The 14235-nt window shown below is 40.3% G+C and overlaps 1 protein-coding gene across 1 annotated transcript; it reads left to right on the forward strand.

Annotated features, from left to right (window-relative positions):
• The first annotated feature begins 483 nt into the window (after nt 1-483).
• On the forward strand, nt 484-14056 carry cdc42ep1b (CDC42 effector protein (Rho GTPase binding) 1b). The gene is made up of 4 exons (XM_061701565.1): nt 484-615; nt 7729-7917; nt 9846-10377; nt 12837-14056. The coding sequence occupies exons 3-4, from the start codon at nt 9930-9932 to the stop codon at nt 13436-13438; spliced, it is 1050 nt and encodes a 349-aa protein (XP_061557549.1). The 5' UTR covers nt 484-615; nt 7729-7917; nt 9846-9929; the 3' UTR covers nt 13439-14056.
• Nucleotides 14057-14235: the final 179 nt, after the last annotated feature.

Genomic DNA, 14235 nt, shown 5'->3' on the forward strand with positions numbered 1-14235 from the left:
ATTGTAGCATGCACATAAAAGATCTCTATAAATCTCATGAGTGTTGATGGCTAAAGAAAAAAGGTGGCTGGCACTGATGGCACTTTTCAAAGAGATCAGTGTCCCGGCACTGAATGAAGGTCAAGGTGACAACATTCCTTGCTACTATTGGCAGGTGTCACCCTTAAAGAAATCAAAAGACTCCATGTAAGTACTGATGGACTTTTTTAGAAGAGTATAGAATCTATGATAAAATATATTTTCAAGTTGTGAATATTTGATGAGTCCAGACCAAACCTACTACATTTTTGTGGGGATATACATTAGGCTATCTTCAATCCTCTATTAAAAAAAACCTGCACTGACCCTTGCAAATACTGTATTGCCTAACAACTCAGAGAGAACTCATAAGGTAAAATTCATATTCATTTTCATCCCACCCCCTACTTCTCTTACTCCTCCCCCTCTTCCTCTCCATTTCTCTCTTTTCACTTGCCACCAGCGTAGCCAGCCTGCAGCTGCCCTGCCCTGATGCAAACTTCATGTCCATACGGGAATATAGACAAGCTGACAAGGAGGACAGTGAAACTAGAAGAAAAGTACCCTCTCTGTCAAGGATTTGATGTATACCTTAAGGTAAGACAATGCAGGAAAGCAATGCATGCGAAATGTTTCGGGCATTATTTAGTAACAATGACTGATGGCAGCTTAACAGTGTGTTAATGTAGAACTAAAATATATATTATGCTTAACTGAATAAAGAAACACGGCATGGTGGATGACTGGTTAGAGCATCTGCCTCACAGTTCTGAGGACCGGGGTTCAAATCCCGGCCCCACCTGTGCGGAGTTTGCATGTTCTCCCCGTGCCTGCGTGGGTTTTCTCCGGGCACTCCGGTTTCCTCCCACATCCCCAAAACATGCATGGTAGGTTAATTGAGGACTCTAAATTGCTTGCCCATGCTTGTATACGTTTATCTTTTCTCTGGGCATATGAATAAGTAATACAAAGCATGCGTACCCCTATACCATTGTGAAACATTTGAATCCATGCAAAGTTCTATCTTAAAGTCCATTCTGCAAGATTATTGGCAATTTGGCATGCAGGTGCAAAAGGGCAGGGGCTATGGTATTCCTCTGCACAGACAAACTGTCGCTTGTTCCCACAGCGGCAGTTTGGCGGAACCAATCAAAATGAACTGGTCCCTGCCGTACTCATGTTCAACTATGTGCAACTTGTTCTGGATCCAGCTTGTACGTGTTCCCTCTCATAGTTGAAGCCTGATGAAATCTCGTGTTTGGGAAAGTGTGTGCTCTCGCTGTCTGCGGGGAAGTAAAAATAACGTCGTATGACACGAATAAATACCTTAAACTGAGTTAATTACAACACTAAAGGTTGCTAAGTGCATGGGCATCAATTACACCACTTAGTTTGACAGCCACATTCCGCTACACAGCCACTTTGCGGTTCCATGAACTACACCTCGCTATTTATTGATCCTTGTGGGACATTTGGAGAAGCATTTCCTTATATGCTCTTTTTTCGGCCAAGCTGTTCAAATGCTCTACTCTTTGTGTTTGAAGTTCACTCTGGCCTGGCCTTGTTTACCCTGAGTTCTGTTGACAGAGGTCCTGTGTTATAAAAATAAACCTTTACTAAACGATTGAGTGCTGGCACAAATTATGCAGACTATAACGATTGATTAGGGTACTTATGTAGCCTCCTGCTGTTAGGAATTTAGTTGCATTTTTTCTTTAAAATGTCTTATCATTAAACAACTTGACACATCAACATCATTGTATGTCAGATTGTTTTCATTGACCTTTGTTTGTCTTTAGTTTCAGGGTTTATTTACAAACCGTTTTAAGCGATTCAGTTTGGCTGCCAATCCAGATGAAAGATGTTTTCCACTCTTCTCGTGAGATGAGTTTATGTAATACTTTATTTGCTCAACAATGCATTAATGTTAAAGACAAATGCAGACGGTTGGTAAATATTAGAATGTGCACAATTCAGTGCTGATACAAATCCATATTGTGTGATTCACATTTGTAAGCTGATGACGTTGTAACTCATTGGCAATATGTGTTTCTTTCAAAGTACATATCATATTAACGGTGTTCCCCCACTGTATTTTTTTTTAAATGGGTTTTTACAGTATACTTAGTCATTCTAATGCCGTTGCATGTAGGGAAGGAGAACCAGGGGTTGCTGATGCTCTTTTCAGCTATTTATTGAATGCCTGGAGAACACTTAAAAACATGTGAACACACTCAAACAGGAGCTGCCTTTGGCCACCGCTCACTCCTGGACCCTCACACGCAGCCTCGATTTCACGTCACACACCACTCCACTTGGCCCCACCTCTAAAAGACACATGCATGTGTCTAATACACACAGTATAATAAATAATTTTCTATGTATTTCATGCAAAAATTTTCACAATGTGTAAGTTACGTTTAATGAATTAATTAAATTAAAACATTTTTAAAGCAAGTGGGAGGGGTAAAACCTTTTAAAAACATTTTTATTTGACCCCTCTATACTGTGGATCTTCACCTATTGCAGGTGGGTCTGGAACATAACCCCCACAATAAACGGGGGTTCACTGTACTTTGTATTCATACTACTGCAGTAACTTAGAGAATAAGACATTTAATACTTGTTGCTATAAACATACCCATGAAGATTTAGTAGGCCAGGAAATGTTTTGCCACGTCGATCCTTGTAAAGTGAGTGCTTGTTATATTTTGGATCCATGCATAATGATCAGGGTGTTCTGACCTCAACCACATTTAGCTGGTGCTGCACTGTAAAAGGACCAGTGGCCCTCTGGTCCAGTGGAGGGACACAACATGGACGTATTTGATGTCTGAGCCACTGGGACTTTTGCTCTAATGTCATTTCCTCCTCCACTTTGCAGCACCAGGGTGCCACATGTTCAATTCAAGCAGTAAATGTGTATGCAATGGGGAGCGTGACACGGAAGGAAACTTTGGTGCACTGTTGTTACATGTGTGAGGGGGAAAACTAGAAAAAGCAAACAGACTGATAAAGGTGCTGAAAGGAGGAAAACACACTCTTCTCCAACACAACTGGAACTTCCATACTAATTCCTTTATTTTTCCTTTTGACCGCACACGATTTGGTTTGACATTGAAAGATTAATATGAAATAAGAGATCAGCATTTTATCTTTTTTTATGTGAGGAAAGGTTTTGAGAGAGCCACACTTCAAATAGATTAGGGAGAATAATGGTTAATATTTAGTTGCAAATCCTTTGCTTACAACAACTTCATTGAGCCTGTGACCCATCGAAGTCACCAAACATTTCTTCTTTTGTGATGCTTTTTCAGGTTTTCACTGCAGTCTCTTTAAATTGATTTTTGTTGTGGGAGGTTTCTCTCTTCTGTGTCCTCTTTAGCATGTGTGCAAGCTCAATAGGGTTTAAGTCTAGAGACTGACCTGGAAAATCTAGAACCTTCCACTTCTTGAACCAATAAACTCCTTTGTTGATTTGGCAGTGTTTTGTCTCATTTCCTTGCGGCATTAGGTGACGATCTCCCAATCAGTTTGGTTGCGTATTTCCTTAAACTGGCAGTCAAAATGTGTCAGTTGACTTGTGAGTTCATTTGCCTCAGAAGATTAAGAAGCAAAGCAAGCCCAAACAATGATAATCATGTCTTCTGCAAAGAGTAGATTGTGACACGTTCACTCCTTCCCTCTGGTGGTTGTTGCTGATGTTAGTAAAAGTTGTGTTATGGTCTTTCTTAACAGCTATCAAAAATGTTTCTGCCGTCAATGTCATGGGTGTGTGTTCCGGTTGTTGTTTTCCCCCTGTCTCGTACACACCTGCTCCTGAGAGCATCTTCAGGACCTGTGCCTCGTTCACACTAATTACTCCTTGCATTTAACCTCGTGTCTCATTCTTTCTAGTCGCCAATTCGTTGTACCTTGTCGTCGCGTTCCAGCATTCCTTGTTTCCACGTCACCGACTCACAGTAAGACTAGACCCTGTTCCGTTTACCGACCTCGCCTTTTTGCCTCACGTATTGGATACTGTTCCCTTTTTTGGATTGCCTACCTGTGTACCGACCTCTCCCTGTATATGAAACCTCTCTTTTTGAAACTGTCCATTTGTGTTGGAGTCGTGCATTTTTGGGTCCTATCCGCTGTTCCGTTCATGACAGTCAATGGCTGTTGATTTCCTTGCTCTACCCAACCTTGAATTAAAAGCTGAAATGTGGCTCTTATAATCCACTTTTGACTGTTCCAATACTTTCAAAGTGTATGTTTCTTCTCAGCATCTCCGGAAGCTTTATCTGGTGGCCTTAATAGATGGCATCTGTTTGTACTTAGTTTTTTTGTACTTAGTTTGTGCAATCTTTCATGTAGTTTATGCAAAACAAGATTATTAATGGAAGTCTGCAATTCTAAATTAGGGATTAATTACACTTTGAGCATGACATTGTTTTCTCATGAGGCCAATTTTCTGAATCACAGTTCGTTACACACATGGTATGGCGGCAGACAATGTGAGCGTGTATGCTTATTAAATACATAATGAGTTGTTGATAACAGCTGGCATCTTAAATGTGTCTGCCTGCGGCCAGATCAAATTCACTAAAATCACATTAGACCAGGGGTCTACTTGGCGCCAAAATTTAGACATGGTCTGAGCAAGTGTAAGTTTCGATCGACTTTCTGCCACCAAATTGTCACTCCACCAGGCGCATCTTCAAGGACACTCCTTCTCCTGTGTCCGAACGCCTGGCTTGGCGCAGACCGATCTGCTAAATTGGCAAATGTGCAGCGATTTTTGCGCTTGTGCAAAAATCAGAATCCGCCGCAGTTATACTCCATCCATCCATTTTCTGAGCCGCTTCTCCTCACTAGGGTCGCGGGCGTGCTGGAGCCAATCCCAGCTGTCATCGGGCAGGAGGCGGGGTACACCCTGAACTGGTTGCCAGCCAATCGCAGGGTACACAGAAACAAACAACCATTTACACTCACATTCACACCTACGGGCAATTTAGAGTCTCCAATTAATGCATGTTTTTGGGATGTGGGAGGAAACCGGAGTGCCCGGAGAAAACCCACGCAGGCACGGGGAGAACATGCAAACTCCACACAGGCGGGGCCGGGGATTGAACCCGGGTCCTCAGAACTGTGAGGCTGACGCTCTAACCAGTCGCCCACCGTGCCGCCCGCAGTTATACTGTCTATGAAAATAGAGCCAAAAGTGTGTTTTTTAGGTTTCATTTGTGTATGGATTTGTATCTCTCTGACAATTTCAATCAATTGGATTTGAATAAAGAAGCAGAAACAACTACAGTTTGTGCTACATTCCCGCTGTGGAGCAATAACCAACCACATGCAACTCTCTACCAAAAGAGCTGGAGTGGAACCGTATGGCCTTGCATGATTTTGTTGTTGTTGTTGTTGTTGCTGTTATCATAGACATGTCAGATTGTCATGTTTACAATTCAGTGGTTAAAGTCTGCACTCTACTGAGTGATTTTCTAGCTACCTTTGTACAGCCATACCCAACTCATGTATTGAATCTCATTAGATTGTTCAGGTGTGCCTAATGTTGTGGCATGTGTGAGTATGTTAAGCAACTTATAAGGGATGTTAAATTCAGAGCAAAGGTCCTCCTGTTATATTTTTTTATCCAGACTGTAGTGTTTTTCTCTGCCTGTGTTTATCTGCCTTCTACCGCCGCATGCCACACTGGCCTTAATCTCACATGGATCAGAAGTATCCATGCAGGCAACAGCTAGATTCCATTTAACCTCCCATCTATATGAATGCCCACATCCTTATATCCTACCTTGACACATCTATAACATATTTCCCACGACTGTGTCATATCAATCAACCATTTCCCTTTTGTAAATTAGAACTGCTGAAAAATGAGGGATTAGTTGAAGACTTAATCCTAATCCATGGTCCAAGCAAGTGCCCAATAAGAGTGGCACCTGCTCAAGGTGTTATATCACGGCTTGAACTGGCAGCAACTGACTTCAACTCCATGTGGCATAAATCCAATAGCTGGAGCGGTCACGTGATTCGGGTTTACAACTCTTGTGTACCCAGAAAGAAATGGCGCACATGCATTAACATGCGCTAACACACACACACACACGCGCACACACACACACTGCAAAGGTGATCCTTAGTATCGATCATTTTAAAATTTGAATGAACACCCTAAAGACTGGAGACCATATACATGACTACCTTCTGAGTTTGAAGAAGTTCTACCAGGCTTTCACAGCCATCTTCAGTTGCTGTTTGTTTGTAGGTCTTACTGCTTTCACGTTCGTGTTCAGTGTCTTGAGATCACTAGACCGCTAAGATGGCCGTTGAATAATACAGGCAGCATTCCATTCTTTGCCTTTAGGAAGTCTTCAAATGCTTTGGTAGTCTGTTTATTGTCATGATTCATCTCCCCTGTGAAGCACTGTCCCATCGGTTTTGCAGCAGTTGACTGTATGTAAGCAGAGAGTTGACTGTATGTAAGCAGAGAGTGTATCGCAATGAACTTCAGACAGCTTCTCACTTCTGTTAGCAATCAGATCATCAGTAAACACCAGTGAGTTGTTTCCATTAGCAATCCTTTGGTATGCTTTGGATTGTGAGCTGGTCCATTCCTTCTTCATACTTTCTTTCCATCATTCTGATATAAATTGACCTTGGTCTCATCTGATCCATTCAGGTGGTGTGTAAACTAAGGCAAAATCATAACCTCTGTCATTATGCGTACCACCTGCACGTAACTGTACACTAAGTAGTCTACAAAAAGTGTCTGAATTATATAGTTAGTTGTACTTAACTGATACTTTGCCCTTGACTCTTGATTTTTACAGTTTGATAACATACTGTACATACCTGTAGATTTTTAGTCCAAATGGAATCCAATGATCCATCCTTAGGGTGTAGATTGTATCGTAATGGAGAGAAATGGACACCTGTAGTACACCACATCTTGTAACTGACAGAGTGTGGTTTCAAGCGTGCAGATAGTTAAAAAATGATTTTAAAACAAGTATACCATACAATTTTAAAAAAGGCTAGAAATGATGATATTGTTTATTAGTCTTTTCCCCCAAGGTACTGTCCTTGACCATACAAAAAAAGTTGAAAGCATTTAAACTAATACTCTTGTGTGGAAACCTTTTCATCATGGGAGCGGGAAAGTACAAACAAATACTTGACACATGTTGCATCTTTGTGCAACAGGACGGGAGAAAACATTCCCAGCATTGATCTTGACCATATTCTTGACGTGGATGTGTGTTTTCTATTAGTTTGTACAAAATATAAATATCTTGTCTTTGTAGTGTATTCAATTAAATATGGGTTGAACATGATTTTCAAATCATTGTATTCTGTTTTTATTTATGTTCAACACAACGTCCCAACTTAATTGGAATTAGGGTTTTAATTCCATTATTTCTGTTTATGTTCCCTTTGTTGGCTGAATGAAAGCAAAGGAGCCCCTCTACCTGGAAACCATCAGTGAAGTAAGTGGATTGAAGACGGCAGAGAGCAAGTGAGGGAGTCACAGCGGGGGGGTGGTAGACAGAAGGGATTAAGAGCTAATCCGACGCACGACAATCCCAAAGAAGCCTTATCTTTCTGCCAGGGAGACTCAGACAAAACAGTTACAGGAGTCTCGCTTTTCTCGCATGCCTTTTTCCACAGTTGAATCACCCCTGAAAACTGTTTTCTTCTTCTCAAAAGTCTGCTGTTCCTGCGTGAAGGACTTCCAGGAAAGAGAAGACAAAGCCACTTAGTGACAGGATGGTGTGCCACACATGGATAAACCTCTTCAGACGCATGACGCTTGATCCACCATACTGGAAGCTGAATGACTCACACAAGATTCTCTAAGGAAGTGAAGATCTTTCGAACACAAAGGACCCACTGCCAGTAAGCAACATGACTTCGGGCAACAGTGCCATGCTTTGAGAATAACTTTCTTCAAAACACCATCATAGAATAAATGGGTAGGAGTCGGATTACCAGATCAATGTGGCCTCTGTTATATGTAGATGAAGCAGGGAATAAATCAGTGCATTCAGTATGGTAAATAGTACGTAGGTTTTTTTTGCTACGTCTTCCCCAAAGCCCTGTTAAGGTGATTAGTGCAAAGATGCGAGCAGAGGTGGGTAGAGTCACCAACATTTGGAATTAAGTATTAATACTTTTACTTTCGATTAAAGTGACTCAAGTAAATGTAAAATCAGTCCTCCAAATAATTACTTGTTCGAGAGCAAGTATTAAGGGGGGACTACTCAACTCCTGAGTAGCTTCTGACTAACTACTGTTTTTTTTGTGGGTTTATTTTTTTTTTGTATAGTTTTAGTTTTTAAATTTCACATGAATTTCAAACAGGCAGAAATATAAAATAAAATAATAGGTACATGCAAATCCAAATATTGCACAACAATCTCACATTAAAGCAATATTTTTTTTATTTTTTTTATGAAATAACAAAAACTACCACAGTACGTGCCTTACATTAACTTTCTTCGTTTATGCACCTGAAACACAAACAATAGGTTCAGCATGCAGAGAATATTAATTATGCAATTGTATTAACTGGATGAAATTAAACTTCAACAGTCGGATTCACCAATGCAATGCTTTATCTTCAGTGCTCTGCATACATTGCAAGTGCTTTTCTCCCCGCCTCAACCTTTTCTACAGCAACGAATATGGAACTCCAGTGGGTCTTAGTGAGTGGGAGAAACTGCAATTTGCATTCATGTGCTGTGGTTGATCTGCTGGTTTTATTCCACACAGCATTACATTTAAAAAAAAAACACATACCAAAACAGCCTCATGTTTCTCAAGTTCCAAGTGGAGCTCTTGTAGGCTGAAATGCTGATCATTTTAGGCCAACACAGTACAATTTAGCAAAAATAAATAAAAATGTAACGCAATAAATATAGCTCATTACTACCCACGTTTGGATGGAAGGAATGCAAATAGCATATATGAGGTGCAAACTATAAGAATATGATGAATTAATACTCTATTCATCTTGTGTGCATGTTCACAAAGCTGGATGAAAATGAATAGGTAAAATGATGATTAAATAAGTCAGTGAGTTAGTGTGTTAATAAGTTAGTGTTGCACTCTTCTTTGATTATCATCATCATTATGAAAATAGGACGTTTTCAATAATCTTCATACAGAGGTGCAGCAACAATCACACTGATAATATAGATTGGGGCCCTATGACTTCCACTCCTGTCTGCTGGTTTAGTCCGGAACAAAAAATCTCCTGCTCCTAAAATGAAAGCATACACAAGATTTTATTTTAATTGTTTTAAATGAAGCAGCCTTGTGTCTTTTCAAACAAAACTATCTGTGCCCAAATAGGAAGCCATAATAGAACAGTGCATCTTAAAGTAATCCATGACGCATGTAGTATTTAACGTATTTCATGTGTGATTGCTAGATAACAATAAAAGTTACAAACAATTCATACAATGTACACGAGTATAATAACAGTCAGTGTCAATGAAATAGTGTAATGGAAAGTTGTTTTTTTTAAAGGAGATAAATAAATATATAGTGTATAGAAGAGAATCAGGATGAGTTATCTACTATCACTTGCCACCTGAAACAGAACTATCGAATATGAAGACTGCAATATGTCACGCAAATGCTGATTAAAAGGAAACGGATCTGTTTTAATGACTCCAATTCTATTCTGGTATCATTATGTTCAATATGAGAAAACTTTAAACAACTTTGTGGGATAAAGAATCCACTGATACTAAAGGACTGCTGTATTTGTCTGTTTCTTTTACACATTATTCATTTTATTTTTCTCTTTTTTTTCACAGTGGAGCAAATCTGGAATTCAAATTTAGCTCCTCTGTAGTCAGACTTGAGACTTTTGTCTACAAATTAAAGAGAAATTTACAGCAATGAGTATTGGAAAACTTCCAGGGATTAAGGGCCTTGTGTCTGGCTCCCAGGAGAGACGTCGTTTCAAGAGCGACCTCTCCGTGGACATGATCAGCCCGCCACTAGGCGACTTCCGACACACGATGCACGTCGGCCGTGGCGGAGACGTGTTTGGCGACACTTCATTCCTTAGCAACTACGGCGGCGTCAGGGAGCCAGGGAGCCCTGACTCGGCAAACAGCTCCAAGTCTACGGGCTTCTTCACACGCACCTTCAGGTACATACGGAAGAATTCTGGGCCACGGGGAGAACTTCGCGACCTTTCATCCCCGCCGCCAGACATCTCGCCCATCATCAAGAATGCCGTCTCCCTGCCTCAACTCAACATTGATTCTCCCAATGGGTGCCTGCAGAGGGTGATGCTCCCAAACTCCATCAGCTCAACAGATAGTGCCATCTCCACATATGGTGAGATCATGGAGTGGCTCTCCCACTTTTAGTGTGGGATGGCGGTTCTGTGAAGCATTTGTGCAGAATGATCATTGGAGTTAAGAATGAAAAGATCAATATTCAACTTTTAGTTGCCAAGTGTGTATGCTCGATGTTTCATTTCTCTATACAGTGGTACATTTGATTTACAAGTTCCCCAACTTATGAGTTATTGGAGTTACGAGCCGTTGCTTGGTCCAGTTTTTGCTTTGTGTTGGAAGCCAAAATTTGACTTATGAGCAAGCTTCAGATGCACCGTCGCTACAGTGAAGTAAAAAGATTTGGGGCCAATTAAGTTACCATACTGTAATGCCCTCACATATGTGCCAGCAGAGCAAAATGCAATGTCAAATGTTTATTTTATGTTTTTAGATTATGATATAATAGTCAAACACACAAATAGAAAATGACAACACTTGCAGATACGTAGCTGCTGTAGACCGCAACTCACAGCTGGACACTCACACTCAGACAGACCGGCCAACCCCACTCCAGCTCCTGACCTAACTCACAGAGGCCACACCCCTTAATGGCATACATCCAACATAGGAATACAGTATGTACAGTAATTACACTATAAAACCAGTTAATTACATTCTCTTTCATTGTTTTCGTACATTTTTGTACAATATATTGATATTTTGCTTCATTTTGTTTTTTTGTTTTTTTGGGGGGGCGGGGGAGGGTTGGAGTGGATTAATGGTATTTCAATTTCAATTGGAAATTTGATTTGATATCCAAGTAAATTCAGTGACTCCTAAGTCAAGGTACCACTGTATACTGAACTGAAGAAACGTTAACAAAGCAATTCAACCTGCTGTTCACCATATTCAATAAACTTGCACAAGTAAATTAGATCCAATACAAGATTTGTATCAAAGTATATACCATTAAGAAGAAAATTACATCACACAATTTTGACTGCCATTGACAAGCAGGCGGGGATGAAACTGATTTAACGTAAGCATTTTGTCTCACTCAGTCAGGTAAATAAGGTAGTCACAATACATTACCGGTACATTGCAGTGCAGTTCTCCACCGTTGCAAACTTCAACCACACTAATAAATGTGACGTTGGCGTATGCTATTCACAGCAATCATGCAAGAGATTTACATACATATTTTTCCAGCAAACCAAACATAAAACCTGTGGACTACTTATGGGCTCTGTCGCAGACAGAATGACCATAAATGGAAAAATCCCCCGTATAATACAGTATATGGTAATGGATCAGTTGCTGCTCTCCCCATTCACTCTCCAGTAGAGCAAACAGCGTGAAGAGCTGCACACTAAAACGGAACAATAAATGTCAGTACACGCACGCACACACACACACACACACACAAGAGGGTACTAAGTTGGCCTCCTTTCAACATCATTCCCACAATCCTCCAGGACAACCAGAAAACATGCGGCCTCTTCTTCTGACTCATCTCAAATCACTGAGGCAACACCTGTACAGTTTTGCCCATAAACGCACACAACGGCTGCTACAGGGTAAAGAAATGTACTTTATGGCCATTGCTATTGTATGTGTTTGTGTGACTGTCTGCAATTCGGCATGCACAACATGACCGCTCCTTTCATTTTATATGCCAACCAATCAGAGCTGTCAATGCCGCAGGATGCCGATTCTTCACTGGAAAATGGAAATTCCCTTTTTTTTTTTTTTTTTTTCCCAGGAATCACCGCCCACTTCAGATGAATTTGCTCCAGCGAACTCATGTGGCATTAAGCATCACTGAACGGATGATGATGAAATATGTGTTGTGTTTAACTGAAACAACTATGAATCAGTATTTAGCAGTAATTCTCTTTGTGTTTGTTCCAACATTTTTAAATATGACTGTTTGGAGCTAAATTATGAAGTTAACATCAGCAAAAATAAAATGCACATGTATGGTAAAGTGTTCTCGCGTGTTCTAACAAAAAAGAAAGCTAAATTAGTCAGTTAAACATTTTTATTTTTGTTTTAATGACTTAATTGTTTAGTTAATTTAGAACAATAGACGTATTTTCACAAAAGTCCTCATTCTAGACAATAAATTTCCTTGTGATAAATCTACCACTATTGCTCTTACTCTCTCTTATTTTACCTGACTGTCCTGTATTGTTAATTGCATCAATTTCCATCTCCAAATCAAATTCATTTTACAATATGATGACCACCAATAAATGTTTTGTACGAAATCCAGATCAGATTCGTCTTTATATTTGTAACTCTTGACTCAAGTTCTGCGTAATTCATAGTGGCGACTATTAGTAAATGAATGTGTCAAAACTAAGCAATACACAATAATAAAGCATTGAGTCATTGTTTTTACAAAAAGTTTAATTTTCTTTTTCGTTAAACATACAAATCAGCATTTGTCTATCAAGTTGTGAGATGTTTCCATTTACGTTCACATTGAAATGTGTTTCCCCTGTGTGTATGCAGGTATCCAGTCTGGATTTGTCACTTTGCCACGCTTCTCTCGCCTTGACAGACCGTTTCTAGATGGAGAACACAGAGTGTCTCTACGAGAACGTCACGGCAAGGCTGTCACTCGTTCAGACTCCCTCACCTCCTTCACTTTAGACCTCGGCCCCTCCCTGATGAGCGAGGTTCTGGACTTTTTTGACAACCCCAGCTTCCTCCAGGTGGCCAGCCAAGTCGCCGCAGCTGAGGAGGAAGAGAAAGACGACGCTGATGATGAGGAGGAGGATGACCGATCTCTAACAGAGACATTTGTGAGCCCTGCTGTGAGTTCGACAAACTCCTCAGTGCGCAGTGGGTCATCGAGAAGGAACGTGAACAGTAAGGAGCACTCTTGTAGCAGCAGCTGGACAGAAGAGGACAGGAGGACAGTTGCAGCGTCCTCCAAATCTCCTCCAAGGTCTCCTCCAAAACAAGAACCTGCCATGGAGTCCGAGTGCTTCCAGAGGGCAGCTGGTGTGCTGTCTCGACATTATGGCGGAGGGTCCGTCAAAAGGATGAGTCCTCCTCTTCCCAAAACATCATACACTTTCTCCGAAGAGGAAGAAGAAATCAAAGTGTAGATGAGAACAGTGAATTCTGCTCTGCAATAATCTTGCTGCCACCATTTTTTACAGTTTATTTAGGTTGTTGTAATAGTTACATAATTGCATTTTGTAACTACCTGGTTGAAATATTTAGTCTTGTTAGTGTAAAGGCTTTATAAGGGATTCGCATATTTCACTTTGCATACTTAGGGAAAAGTAAGTGCAAGAAAATTACACAAAAAATAGCTATAAACATTTAAGTTAAAGCTGAATACATTATTTGAAGTTAGTCCTCTTGTGAAAATCGTTAGCATACATATTTTGTAGATATGTTTACTGTTTTAACAAAAGAAAACACAAATAATAACATGTTCCAAACAGTTGTTGGCTTAATAAACTTTCTTGAAAAATGTTTGCTTCCTGGTTTACTATATACCGAGCTACTTTACTCCGACAGTATTGGGTTAACATACATGTACGTATTTTAACTTTTCCATTGTGATTAGAGCTCCCGTTTATATTTAGCCAGAAGAACAACAGTATATTCGTCTGCTAAAGAGTCGGAAAGAATGTTTGGACTATTGAGTATTTTCACACATCCGATTATACGATGTATTGTGATGATTTGGAATTTGTAAGTCAGCATTGTATGTTAATGGGTCATAAATATACAGTAAATATGCTGAGTCCAACTGGATGACGACCAGGATGTACCCCACCACTCCCCCAAAGTTAGCTGGGATAGGCTCCAGCTCACCCGCGACAATGAGGATAAGTGGTATAGAAAAAGGACCGGTGGATGGATCGATGTCTGACGATCGATGTCAAGGCTC

This window comes from Phycodurus eques, chromosome 16 (assembly GCF_024500275.1).
Source record: "Phycodurus eques isolate BA_2022a chromosome 16, UOR_Pequ_1.1, whole genome shotgun sequence".
Lineage (NCBI taxonomy): Eukaryota > Metazoa > Chordata > Actinopteri > Syngnathiformes > Syngnathidae > Phycodurus > Phycodurus eques.